Source organism: Eucyclogobius newberryi, unplaced genomic scaffold, assembly GCF_026437365.1.
Source record: "Eucyclogobius newberryi isolate DKJ021-1_F unplaced genomic scaffold, fEucNew1.0.hap1 SCAF_22, whole genome shotgun sequence".
NCBI lineage: Eukaryota > Metazoa > Chordata > Actinopteri > Gobiiformes > Gobiidae > Eucyclogobius > Eucyclogobius newberryi.
The window spans coordinates 5,872,041-5,885,048 of record NW_027315857.1 but is presented as its reverse complement, the minus strand read 5'-3'; the positions used below and the strand labels follow the sequence as shown (position 1 = coordinate 5,885,048).

The 13,008-nt window shown below is 39.4% G+C and overlaps 1 protein-coding gene across 2 annotated transcripts; it reads left to right on the top strand.

The window, feature by feature from the left end:
• The first annotated feature begins 315 nt into the window (after positions 1 to 315).
• LOC140371595 (interferon-induced very large GTPase 1) lies at positions 316 to 12,281 on the top strand. Of its 2 annotated transcripts, XM_072458762.1 has the most exons (4): positions 316 to 561; positions 637 to 897; positions 6,082 to 6,342; positions 7,596 to 12,281. In XM_072458762.1, the coding sequence occupies exons 1-4, from the start codon at positions 357 to 359 to the stop codon at positions 12,266 to 12,268; spliced, it is 5,400 nt and encodes a 1,799-aa protein (XP_072314863.1). In that variant the 5' UTR covers positions 316 to 356; the 3' UTR covers positions 12,269 to 12,281. The 2 variants fall into 2 exon arrangements, with proteins under 2 accessions (XP_072314863.1, XP_072314864.1); XM_072458763.1 differs by lacking the exon at positions 6,082 to 6,342.
• Positions 12,282 to 13,008: the final 727 nt, after the last annotated feature.

Sequence of the window (13,008 nt, the reverse complement as noted above, 5' to 3'; positions counted from 1 at the left end):
TAGTCTTAACTGGGTTGCAGATACATTTTGATTTATTGGCCGCTAGCTTAGCCAAACCAAGACTATTGCCAAGATAATACAATTTCCAACTTGATTTTGATGCATAGGAAAATAATCAATTTCAACACCCCATTAATCATTAAAAAAAAATGACCCCTGGGAGTGTCCCCAGAGCTTTGTTTGATCAGAGGCAGGCAACAGACCAGCCTATTTACAAAGACAAATCTACTTTGTCCATTTTATGCATTCAAAATTGAGCTTAATATATATATTAAAAAAATCATTATAATTGTTATGTCTTCTAATTGGCAGACATTCCTATACCAAAGGTATCAGTCCTGTGTGTTGGTCCTGATATGGTTTCCTTTGCCGTGGAGCCGCCTTCATCTTCTCAAACATTTGACCTTGTTATTAATTACTGCGCTGCTGAGCAGAGGGGCACTAGGGTGCTCACAGACACCCCCTCTGTGGACATCAAAGGGCTGTGTCCTGGGATAGAGTACATGTTCACTATCACCAGGAGAATACAGAGCTCACAAACCTATGTGCGCGTTGTCACTGGTCAGTAGAAAAAACCTTATAATTTTATTTTGACTTATTACTTATTATTAATTTCCTTTTGATATTGCTCCATAGCACCCATCCCTCCTCTTCTGTTATCAGTGAGTGACATCAGAACTGACTCTGTGACTCTGTCCTGGGAGCCTCCTGCTGGTGAAGTGCAGAACTACACTGTGACCTGTTGTAGAGGAGAAGAGGTGATACAAGAACTTCAAACTGATGAAAGCAGTGTGACCATTGGTGCCCTGAGGCCAGGACAGCAGTACCTCTTCTCTGTGTGTGCACAGCTGCAGAATGGGCACAAGAATGAGCCTGCAGTCACCTCTGCTGGAACTAGTAAGTGATACACCCTTTTCATGATAACACTGGGGTAGTTTGATGAACCGAATGCCAGATTTAATTTAATTGTATGATCCAAGATAAACTCAAATGTGTCTTCAATAAGGCTTATTCAGTTTGTCTGGAAAGTCCAGATAGAAATATCTCTGTACTATTATTATTATATCATAAGTTTATTTTTCAAATATATAATTTAACAACATATAAACAGACACAATGAAAAAAGAAAACAAGACCAAAGAGAGAAACAACAAAGAGTAAAAAACGATAGACATCCAGCAAATAATAAAGCAAAATTTGTCCATTTTCAAATTAAGTTTCAAATTAATTATAAAAAAATGTCCATGCTACAAATGTCCATTACAATGTAGTCCAGCCCTTGATCGTTGGGGCATTTTGTGTCATTAATTTTTGGTGAGGGCCTTTTTTGCGGCTGCTAGGAGGATGCACCAGAGACAGTTGCTGGTTGTGTCCATGGCAGGAGTCCTGAGGCCCAAATACATAGTTCTGAAATCCATTGGGATGGTGATGTCATAAATTGTCTGGCATCTCAGTCCAATACTTGTGAACAACAGGACAGTCCCAAAACACATGATAGTGGTTTGCCTCCTGCTGCCACAGCCTCTCTAACAGTCTGCACTAACAGTCGAACAGTCGAACAGTCTGCATTTCCCTGTGAGTAATGGGCACTTTGACATGGGGTTATAAAGAAACGAGTTACACTTTTCCAACAGAATTCCCTCCAAACATGTGATTCCGTGGTTCTCCAGTGAGATGTACATATACTTTCCCATTCTTCAACCAGAACAAAGTGACCCTCTCTTTCGCATTTACCCTTAATGTAATCAGTAGAGTGACTGATAGTTAATACACAATTTAGATATTAATCCCCTTGAAAATTCAGATTTATATGCTTTAATGAATGTTTCAGTCAAAAGGCTATGATGATCATCATTATTTTTGATTTATTTAATATAATAACTCCTTATTTGTAAAATAAAGTCATTTTTCAGACCGGGCAAACCCCACTCTTCTTTTTCCTTTGATAATTGTACAGTTTTGAATCAGATTTGAGGTTTCTTTCCTTGCCATGCAAATCTAGAGATTTTTTTGTTTTTCCACTCATCAAACAGCCGGTTGGGGATGGATATTGGAAGAGTCTGGAACAATCTGGGTAAAACATTCATTTTTATAGTTTCAATCCTTTGACTCAGACTTAAATAGGGGATAAGGTTACATTTTTCAAGATCTTTTTTCATGGTCCATGAAATATATATATAGTGTGGTATATTTTTTCTCCAGAATTGTTGATAGGTCGCTATGAAGTACCACACCTAAATATCTAAGAGATTCTGTTTGCCAATTAAATGGGTAAATCTTTTTAAAGGTCAGAGGGGGTTGCCAGTAAGAGATCATTTCAGTTTTTTGTACATTTAATTTGTATCCAGACATTGGACCAATTTCTTGGAAGAAAATGCATCACATTGGGTATGGAAATGTCTGGTTTGGTCAAATTCAATAGAACATCATCTGCATAGCAGGCAACTTTATGTTCTGTCCCATCAATTGTTTTTGATTGCCTAATAAATTGGGCCAATGTTTCCAAATACAAAGCAAACAGGAGGGGAGACCAGGTACAGCCCTGCCTAACCCCCGTTCCCAGATCCGTCAGATGCCCATTGATTTTAATTCTTGATGTTGGGCAATCATAAAAAGCCCCAATATTTTTTTTGTTATTAAATCGTCAAATTGAAATTTGTTTAGCACTTTAAATAATTGTGTTATGTGTAATAATCGTCGTATGAATGTTTTTTTGCGGCAAGACGCGGCGCAGCAAATGATCGAGATTTGGCTCTAGTAACGTGCTACGCACTGCCCGGAAGAAGGACCAACACAAACCCGCATGAGGTTTCGGCCAATCACAGAAGACGTGAGATTCTCACTGAGACAAAAGCGCGTGTTCTGCTTCTGTCATTCTGACATGTCTAAGGTCTAAACGCAGGCAATTGACAATTACAGGTTTTGACAAGAAACATTCGTTTCTCACTCTCTCATCCTCTTGAGATCATCTCAATGTGGTCATCTCACAGTTTCGGTTGAATGGGATGTGCCGTAGGGCCCCTAGGGCCCCTGGACCATGTGGATTGAGTAAACAAACATGTGCGACAGGTGACATTATTTGGAGAGTTCATAACTTCTAAATATAAACTTACCAAAGGATGTTCAGGGATGTTCACTAGAGGTGAGTAGGGTCCATCAAGCTACTATCGTTTTATCAACACGTAAAATTTTATGTGAAGCCAGACAAAGTCTTTTGGGGGGGGAGGGGGGTCTAGAGAGAGACGAAAAAATTTAAGTCTTTTCAGCTTCAACCCATTTTGAGATTATCCCTACATTTGGGAGTATTTGTTCCATTCTTTTGGACGTATTTGATGTGTATATACAAAAGTCCGCATTCAGAATAGAAATAAGTCAATATGAGGCACAATCCAATTAGTTCTTCCCTTCTTTTGGTATCAGGGATATGATGGCTTCTTTCCAACTTGGAGGGGCCTGAGTTTTCCTTAGTGCCCAGTTCAAAGTTGTCAATAGGAAAGGAGTAAGTGTGTCTTTTAAAGCTTTATACTACTCTGAGGTGAACCCGTCACTTCCCAGAGATTTATTGTTCTTTAAACTTTTGATTGTGTCCTGTATTTCCAAAACTGTTTTTTCAGCTCCTAATTTTTTATTTTGTTCTTCTGACATAACAGGCAGATTGAAGGTGTCCACAAAGGAATTTATATTGTCTTCTTTATAAAAGGATTCAAATGCTGATTGAATTTGAATTTGGTCTTGTTTAGTTTAGATTACATCACTTTGCCTGTCCCGTATTTTAAAAATTGTTGCCTCTTGAGTTTGACACGTCTAATGTAGGCTGAATGTGAAGATTCCAATCGCCGCCACAAATTAGTGTTCCCTCAGAGTGGTTTACAATAAGATCCATGACAGCATAGAACAGGGGTGGGCAAACTACGGCCTGCGGGCCACATATTTTTTTTATTTTTTGCCCGTAGGCTTTATTAGACAGAAGATGGAATGAGAAAGAAAGGAGATGGAAGGAGAGAGAAAGGAGGATATGCAGCAAATGTCGGAGCCTGTAATGCCCACATTTCCCCAATAGATGGCGAACTTTGACCTTTTTTGGCGCCCTCTTCTTCTCTGATAAGCGTTTCGCATTGAGACTTTCTGTAAAAATGAGCTTATCAAGGAAAAGAAAAGTGGATAGTGAGTGCCGAGTGTTTAATGCGGAGTGGACAAGTAAATATTTTTTCATTGAAGTGCAATCAAAGGCTGTATGCTTGCTATGCCAAGAAAATGACCTGGGCAAACTGCGGGCCACATACGGCCCAAAAGATTTTAGTTTCTATTTTTTTACTGTCTGTAACATTTGTCTGCACTTGTATCCTTACTAAAGATGACATGAAATGAATTAAATAATAGATTATAATTATATATATATATAATTACACACCAATGATCGCGGGCCGGCCCTCCGCTACTTGCCTGGATTCAAATATGGCCCTCGGAGGAAAATAATTGCCCACCCCTTGCATAGAAAGTGATATCGCCCCCTGGTGGAGCATACACATTTAAAAGAGTGAAAACCTTTCCATTAATATTCCCCTTAACCAGTACATATCTGCCCTTACATTCAAAACTCTGTTCAAAAACTATTCAGTTTGAAATCAAAATTGCAACTCCCCTTCGATGTTTGCCTTTGTATGATGAATAATAGGATTTTGTTAGTTTTTGATGTTCAGTGTCATTCAAATGTGTCTCTTGTAAATATATAATGTCTATTCTTTCTTTTTTTAAATCATGTCATCAATCTCTTCAAATTAACAGAAATGTATCACCATGTGACAACAACCTGAACTCACATGCCCCACGCTGGTGGCTCCATCTCTCGTGTTGTTTAGTTCTCTATGTTTTGCATCTTCCTGAGGAGCACCTTTGCTTCTCCTGTTGTTCTGAGCATGTGTTTTTTACCTTCAAAAGTCACCAGAAGAGTCGCGGGGAAAGAGAACCCATGTCTCAGCTTTCTCCTCCTGAGCTCCTCACAGATGTGGTTGAACCTTTGCCGTTGTTGACAAACCTCATTATGGAATATCTGGAGCAAAGAAGACGCGCTTGCCTTTGTGCTTGAGGTCTCCTTTAACCCTCGCATTCTTCAAGACACATTCATTCACACAATCATTAAGAAACCTCATTATCAGGCTTCGTGGTTTATCAGCTGTTGGTCTAGGTTTGCCCAGGCGACGTGCTCTTTTGATTGTAATGGGAGGAACTTCGGAGTGGCAGTAGCTCAGTGGTAGAGTGCTCGTCTTCTGATCCAAAGGTCAGCGGTTCGACTCCCAGCTCGGTCAGAGTGGTCAGATCCACTGGCCCGCAAGTTGGCAGCTACCTCATGTGAATACTGCCGTTGTGTCCTTGGCCCACTTAACCCAACTCCCAAGCGTACATCTGTGGTGTGAATGTGTAAGTGACTGGTTCCTTGATCGTTGTCACCCAATCCTACAGCGCCTCCATCTTTGTCCTTACTGTCTGCAAATCGTTCGTATTATCTGAAACACATTACTCAACTTCGTCCATGCCAAAGTCTATGGCCGCTATCATTTCTGCTCTGAGAGACACCATATCACCCTGATTTTCGCATCTTATTTCGGACATCAGAAACAGTAAAGGTCAATGAACAAAATTCACAAACATAGGAACTTGCTTTGGTGATTCAGTGCAACATAAAACAATGAACAATGATAAAACAACATATAACATAAAAAATGGGCCATGGGCATGCATTAAAGAAAAACAATTTAAATATAGGATAAAAATAAAAATAGGCTTACTATGTACATAAAATGTACAATTAAATTTACAGATGTAGTAAATGTGAAAGTGAACAGTGCAGTGAGGGATTGATTAAATTATAGTTAAAGTGACAGGTGTAAAGAAGTGTTCATGAGTCCAACGGCAGAGGGAAAGAAACTGTTCTTGTTCCAGTCCAGATGGTACAGAATTTTTTTTTTGTAAGGATTTTTTGGCCTGTAGGCTTAGAGGTTTCCCCCACATGGCAGGCATGTGTACTATCCACTCGACCACCAAGCAGGACAGTGTCAGTTCTCATTCATTCCTTTTCCACAGAGCCTGACCCTCCAGCTGCGTGCATAGTGAATGATATCAGGGCTGACTCTGTGACTCTGTCCTGGGAACCTCCTGCTGGTGAAGTGCAGAACTACACTGTGACCTGTTGCAGAGGAGAAGATGTTGTACATGAACTCCAAACTGATGAAAGCAGTGTGACCATCGATGCCCTGATGCCAGGACAGCAGTACCTCTTCTCTGTGTGTGCACAGCTGCAGAATGGGCAAAAGAGTGAGCCTACAGTCACCTCTGCTGGAACGAGTAAGTTTTCAGTCTCTTTGCTCTCTAGGAATGATTTTGAAACCTATTTAATGAAATGGCAGCCCAATTCGATTTTCAAGTGTCTAGGACTTCTTTAACTAACACATAGAGAGCAATTACACAACATTTCATGGCTGTATCACTTGCTGAATGAAGTTGACTGAATAATAGCAATATTGAAGTTAAATTTGGGTTGTTTTTTACACATTTTGATCAAATGCAAAAAAAAAAAATCTTCATTGTTTTTGGTGAGTGTAATAGTTCTGCATACTGCATACTATTGTCATAGTCCTTTTATTTGAAATAATTTAACGACTGCCATTTCTATAAATACTGCTTTGTATACTGGTATTCATATTAAGGCAATTCGAAGAGCTTTACTACCATAAATACTTTAAAACCACAATACAATATTAATCATGATACCAAAAAAAGAAGAATACTCACATTAAAATTAATTTCAAGTAGCAAAATGCAAATAAAATTCCTAGTTCCATTCCTTGAGCTCCATGTTTAGTTCTGACTCTGGCACCAGCCTCCTGCTGGTGCCTGAGGTCCTCAGAGTCCGAGATGGTTCATATGGTACTATCATGTCAGAGATGTACTTTGGTGCTAGGCCATGGAGCGACTTGTACACGAGCAAAGCTGCTTTAAAGTCTATTCTCTGAGCCTTAAGCCAGTGCAGAGACCTGAGCTGACTTATGTGATCATACTTCCTGGCTCTAGTAAGGACACGAGCAGCAGCTTTCTGGATGTACAGTGAGCAGGCCGTTACAGTACAAGAGACAGATTCATGAGCAAGTCTTTCCAAGTCTGGTTTTGAAACTATACTTTTGATTTTGGCAATGTTGATGCTTCAAGTCTGAGCCCATTTTTACCCACAGAATTTTAACTTGATTTGAAGGTTTTAGAGCGAGACAGGATTATGATGGTGATGCCCAATCTCTAGATCTCTAAAACTAAGCAAGATAGGGCCTGGTAAGTATTTTGGTGGATGACCACTGGGAATTGCTGGGTTTCAGATGACATCACAACATTATATAGACCAGTAATAATGATTTTTGTTTTGTTATAATACAAGATGTTAATGAGTCTAGTCAGCAGCACACAGCCTCGATATCCACACAGCTTAGTAGCAGTAGACACCTGCAGTAGCAGTCACTGGAAAAAGAGTCCCCAACCAGTCAAGCTTAATATATAATTCAAAGGTCCAGTGAATATTTATTAATAATTGTTATATTTTATTTTCACAGAAACACACGTGGAGTGTGTTCTTGAGAACCTTGGTCTGGAGAAGCACTACAATGAGAAGCTTTGTCTAAACAAGATGCTGCAAATTGATGAGAAGACCATGATTGAAAATAATGTGATGTCAAACAAAGATGTTGCTTGGTATGTTCTCAAGAAACTGATGATGGTTAATGTAACAGCTAGGAGTGTAAAATGCTCACAAGTGAGTGATTCAAACTGTTCTGAAAATTTTGACAATGCTATCTTAGATCTGCAAAATTTAGTGACAAGTTTCACTTCAGCATGTACCATGAACCCTCTTGACATAATAACAGGGTTGTTTCTGTGTTCTGATGGCTTTGTGCAGCAGGAGCTGTCACTTAAAATGTCCATGTGTCAGTTTGCTGTTCCTCTGCTGCTTCCCAACTGTGACACAAACCAGTGCACACTGATGCTGTGGGCCCTGAGAGACATCGTCAAAAAGTACAGGCCTAAATTCCTTTCTGAATCTAAGGGCTTCAGAGAAGAATGCATTGTTCACTCTGAAATTCCTATGATCTCCTTTGTGAGAATTGGCGAGTGCTCTTTGTCCAAATCTGAGATTCTCAATAAGCTCCTGAGCAATTCTCAGCAATATCATGACATTTTTGTGCACCACAACATGCAGAGTGGTGACTGTCCAAGAACTATCTCCAATGGACTTGCCGAAATTACTTGGTACCTTCCCTGTGGAAACAAGAACATTGACATTTTTGATGAGCCAGTGGCAGTGGCTAACCTCCGTGGTGATATTTCCTCGTTTGAAACCCAGTTTTCATTTTTGTGTCAGACATCTTCAGCAGTTTTTGTGTTTTTTGACTCTTTGGAGTATAAATGCAAGCAATTAGTGGCGTTAAAAGGCAAGGCAGAGATATTCCTTATAGGTAATCATCAAGGTGGAAAAATCTGTCTGAAAGCTTTACACAAAGTTGCAACAGAATTAGGCTTAACCAACAGCAACATAATTATGAAGACTAATCAAATGAATGATGCAGACTTTGTTGATAAGCTGCAGAAAACAATCAGAGGTGCCATTGAAAGCTCAAAAATGAGGATGCCGATTGAGCAGATGGCCAGCACAGCACATGAATTGGGAGTGCATGTTGATGAAGACAGCCCAGAGTGTCAGAAAGCAAAAAAAAATGCAGATGCAATCACTGCAGAAATCAATGATATGCTGAAGTTCAAGGAAACACAGCTGCCCATGCAAGGTCAGATGTGGAACGAAGTCACCTCCTTGGAGAAAGAAGGATGCAAGCTTCGAAAAGCTGGGTCTGAAAACATAGACGAGTACAGATTTAATCTTGATGAACAAATAAGAGATCTCCGCAAAAAACAAAACTCTTTTGGCATATCAGACAGTATGTCCTGCTTTCTAATTGGCATATCCAGTCCACTGAGTGAGAGGTGCTTTTTCCTCAAGTGGCTCAGAATAAACCTAGACAATATCTCCCGTGAAAAGTTATCATGGCTCAGAGAGCTGTATAAGGAAAAGTCAAAGGCATCCAACAGCAACGAAATAAAAGAGATTGACAGGCAACTCTCCAATAGTTCACTGGGAACTGAGCACTTCTTCCGTGAAATGGGTCAAATCTATGAGGCTTCCGTGTCTCTTCCAGAAAATGACCCTTCACGCCAGCAGTTACAGCATCTCCCCAGACTCTGTGCACAACTGCTGCTTGATGGCTTTCCTTTAGAGCTGGTGGATGGAGATGCCTCCAACATCCCTCTCAAGTGGGTCAGTGATGTTCTCACCCAGCTCAATGAACTGGTATCTCCTAACAACAAAATTCGGGTGATCACAGTTCTAGGAGTTCAGAGTACAGGAAAGTCAACTCTCCTCAACACCATGTTTGGAGTGCAGTTTGCTGTGAGCAGTGGCCGATGCACTAGAGGAGCCTTTATGTTACTCATCAGAATCAGTGAAGATATAAAAGCAACTCTCAAGTGTGACTTCCTAGTGATCATTGACACTGAGGGCCTAAAATCTCCAGAGCTCGCTCAACTGGACGATAGCCATGAGCATGACAACGAGTTAGCAACTCTTGTGGTTGGATTGAGTGACATCACCATTATCAATATTGCTATGGAAAATTCTACAGAAATGAGAGACATCCTGCAGATTGTTGTGCATGCTTTTCTCCGAATGAAGGAAGTGGGCAAAAAACCCAAATGTCAGTTTGTCCACCAGAATGTGTCAGATGTTTCAGCTCATGACAAGAACCTCAGAGACAGAAAGCTACTCTTGCAGCAATTAAACGAGATGACGCAAGCTGCAGCCAAAATGGAGAGTAAAGAGGAGAACAAGAGCTTCATAGATGTGATGGACTATGATCCTAACACTGGAAACTGGTACATCCCTGGACTGTGGAACGGAAACCCTCCAATGGCCCCAGTCAATGCAGGATATAGCGAAGCTGTCTATGAACTAAAAAAAAAAGTCATGCACAATTTGGAAAAATGTGAATCATCTGTTAATGATATTGTTGAGTTCCGTGAGTGGATCACAAGTCTGTGGAAAGCAGTAAAGCATGAAAACTTCATCTTCAGCTTCAGAAACAGCCTTGTGGCGGATGCCTACATGAGACTGTGCACAGAATACAACAAATGGGAATGGGAGTTTAGGAAGGACATGTACTCCTGGGTTACAAACGCTGAGACCAAAATTTGCAATATTGGTATTGTGGCTGAAAAGCCTGACATTGGCGAAGTCCTTACTTGTCTAAAAAGGGAGGCTCAAACAGAGTTATGCAAATGGGAAACAGCTCTTCTTCACAATCTCACAGATTACTTCAGGCAAACAGAAGGACATGTTTATCTTGTAGAAAGATACAGAGAGGAATTTTTCAATGGTGCAAAAATTCTTCGAAGAGAAATCGAGAGCTCTGTCATAAATCAGCTCACAGCAACGGCAGAAATAAAACAAGCAATGGAGAAGGTTGACAAAATAAAAGACAACCATACAAAAGACTTAGAGGAGAGAGTGTGTGCGTTGATTGAGAAGTGTAGAAAGGAAAAACGCACAATGACGGATCAAGAACTAGATGAAGAATTCAACAAAATATGGAAGACAACTGTGACAAATCTCGATAAATCAGTTTCTTATGCAAAATGTAAAAATGTATTTGCACAAGTAGGCCATGAATTGAGAGCAAATATCTTACACAAAGGGAGCCATGCGAGTGAATTAGTCAACCAAAAGAAATTAGAGGATTGTGGTTTGGATAATTTTGTTGTCAAACCTGAAGGAATGTTAAAAAAAATAAAAAATACAGCTGCCAAACTCCTACATTTTGAAGATGGCATAATGGCAGCACAAAAAATGGCCGACAGCACAATTACAGCTTGCCAGCAGTTTATTTTAGAGAAATTGCAAAGAGAAACAGATTACCACGACACCTACATCCAAGAGATTCTCAAAATTATTGATGAGAAGTTGCTGTGTAACCAACAGCTTAAAACTGACATAGTGTTTGAGGTCTCCCTGAAGCAACACATCTGTGGAGATGCTTCCAGGAGATTTCAGAAAATGCATGAAGATTTCATGCATAAAAATGACCCTTACACATGTCTCAGTAAAAACAAACAAAAATTCTGTACAGATTTCAAGGATGTGTTCAATGAAAAAGACCAATGTCAAAAAAAGGCAAATGAATTCACAAACCTATGCCTAAGACCTGCAGTGGAAACCTTTCTGACTCGCTCTTTGGGGCCTGATATTGTTAGCGAAATGCTGACTTGCCATCAGTTCAACACACGGACAGTTTTTCAGTACTATGTGCTACTGAATCTAATCTCAAATGAGAATTTTGATAAATATCTGAACTACATTGATAACTACGAGAATTTCATTAAGGAATGGATATTTCAGCAAATAGTGGTGCACTTTTCAGACACATGTAAAATATCAGAAATTGAGAATAAACAGCTTCAGTTATGCATGAAAAACATAACCAGTGCTATAAACCAGGCCACAAAAACAAATGGTAATTTAAAGGAATTTATTGATGATTTTTGCAAAGATCTAATCGATAAATTGGTGATTTCCCAAGATGCACTTGGAGCTTTTATGATCTTGAACAATGCTAACCAGGAGCAGTTTGCATATTGGCTCACAAAGTGTGTGAAGGAAATGATACAATCTCTTCAAAACAAGTATAAGAAAACACCGTTTGCAATCAAACTTAACAGTCTCAGTCTAAAACCCCATCATGAGCTTTCTGACAAGATGATTGTTTGTGGTCAGCAGTGCCCCTTTTGCAAAGCACCATGTGAAGCTGGGGGAAAAGGTCACACAGAGCACTGGACTTCTCTCCATCAGTCACAGGGCTTGGGAAGATTCAGAGATAATAATTCAGTAAAACTCATCTGTGACATATGCTCAACTCTTGTTCAAAGTGAGGCAAACTTTCGCTGCCTTGCCACTTTTTTCAAATGGCATCCTTACAAGCAATATGCTAAGATTTTCCCTAACTGGAAAATATCTCCAGATGTCAGTCTTGAAGCTTCGGATTACTGGAAATATGTCATGGTAAAGTTCAACAAAGATTTTGCCAATGCATATAATGCAAAACCTGCAGAGATTCCAAAGCCGTGGAAATCTATTGGACAAAAGCAAGCAATCGAGAGTCTTAAAGCAGCATTTTACATTCACTGAGCATTTAAATCTTTCTGTGGACCCAATTCATATAATATAAAATAATAATTTCAAATGTAATTTAATTGTTCATGTATTTTCAAAGCACATTAAATATAATGAATAAAAAAAAACTTAGTCTAATTGCACTTTGATGAAGAGTAAACAAAGTTTCTTTGTATCTTTATTTCTTTCTTTTTTTTGACTGTACAAATTCTGAATACTTATGTGCTAAATATGTGCAGTTTGACCTGCCAATTACATCAAAATGTATAAGGCCCTTGCCAATTGCCATTTGTTTATTCATTTAAGTTCCAACTCTTAATGTCATGTTCAGTTGTTGTACAATACATGTGATTCTGACTGATGATCTGCTGTGAGTTCTAACAAATCTAGAAACGAAGCACATTCTTCCTCACAACACTCAACATTTCAAACACAACACCTGATATTGCACCTTCCTCATTAAGTACGATGTAACACATTGTGTTCAACCTGTAATTACATGGTATTAAACATAAGAAAAAGAAAATGGCCAGAAAAAATAGGAAACAACAACAACAAAAGACATTCTCATGTCCCATTTGGTCTTTTTTTTCTTTTAGTTTATATTTTGAGATGAGACCAAAATATAACTTTTTGGTAAAAACTCCACTCGCAGTGTTTGGAGGAAGAAAAAGGATAAGTACCATTCCATAAAACACCATCCCTACTGTAAAGCACGGGGGTGGAAATATGGCGTGTTTTTCTGCACAGGGGAT

Coding starts and splice junctions, on each gene's coding strand:
- LOC140371595 (XM_072458762.1), top strand. CDS start 357: ATGGTTTCCTTTGCCGTGGAGCCGCCTTCATCTTCTCAAACATTTGAC. Junction 562..636: donor CTATGTGCGCGTTGTCACTG/GTCAGTAGAAAA, acceptor ATTGCTCCATAG/CACCCATCCCTCCTCTTCTG. Junction 898..6,081: donor AGTCACCTCTGCTGGAACTA/GTAAGTGATACA, acceptor CCTTTTCCACAG/AGCCTGACCCTCCAGCTGCG.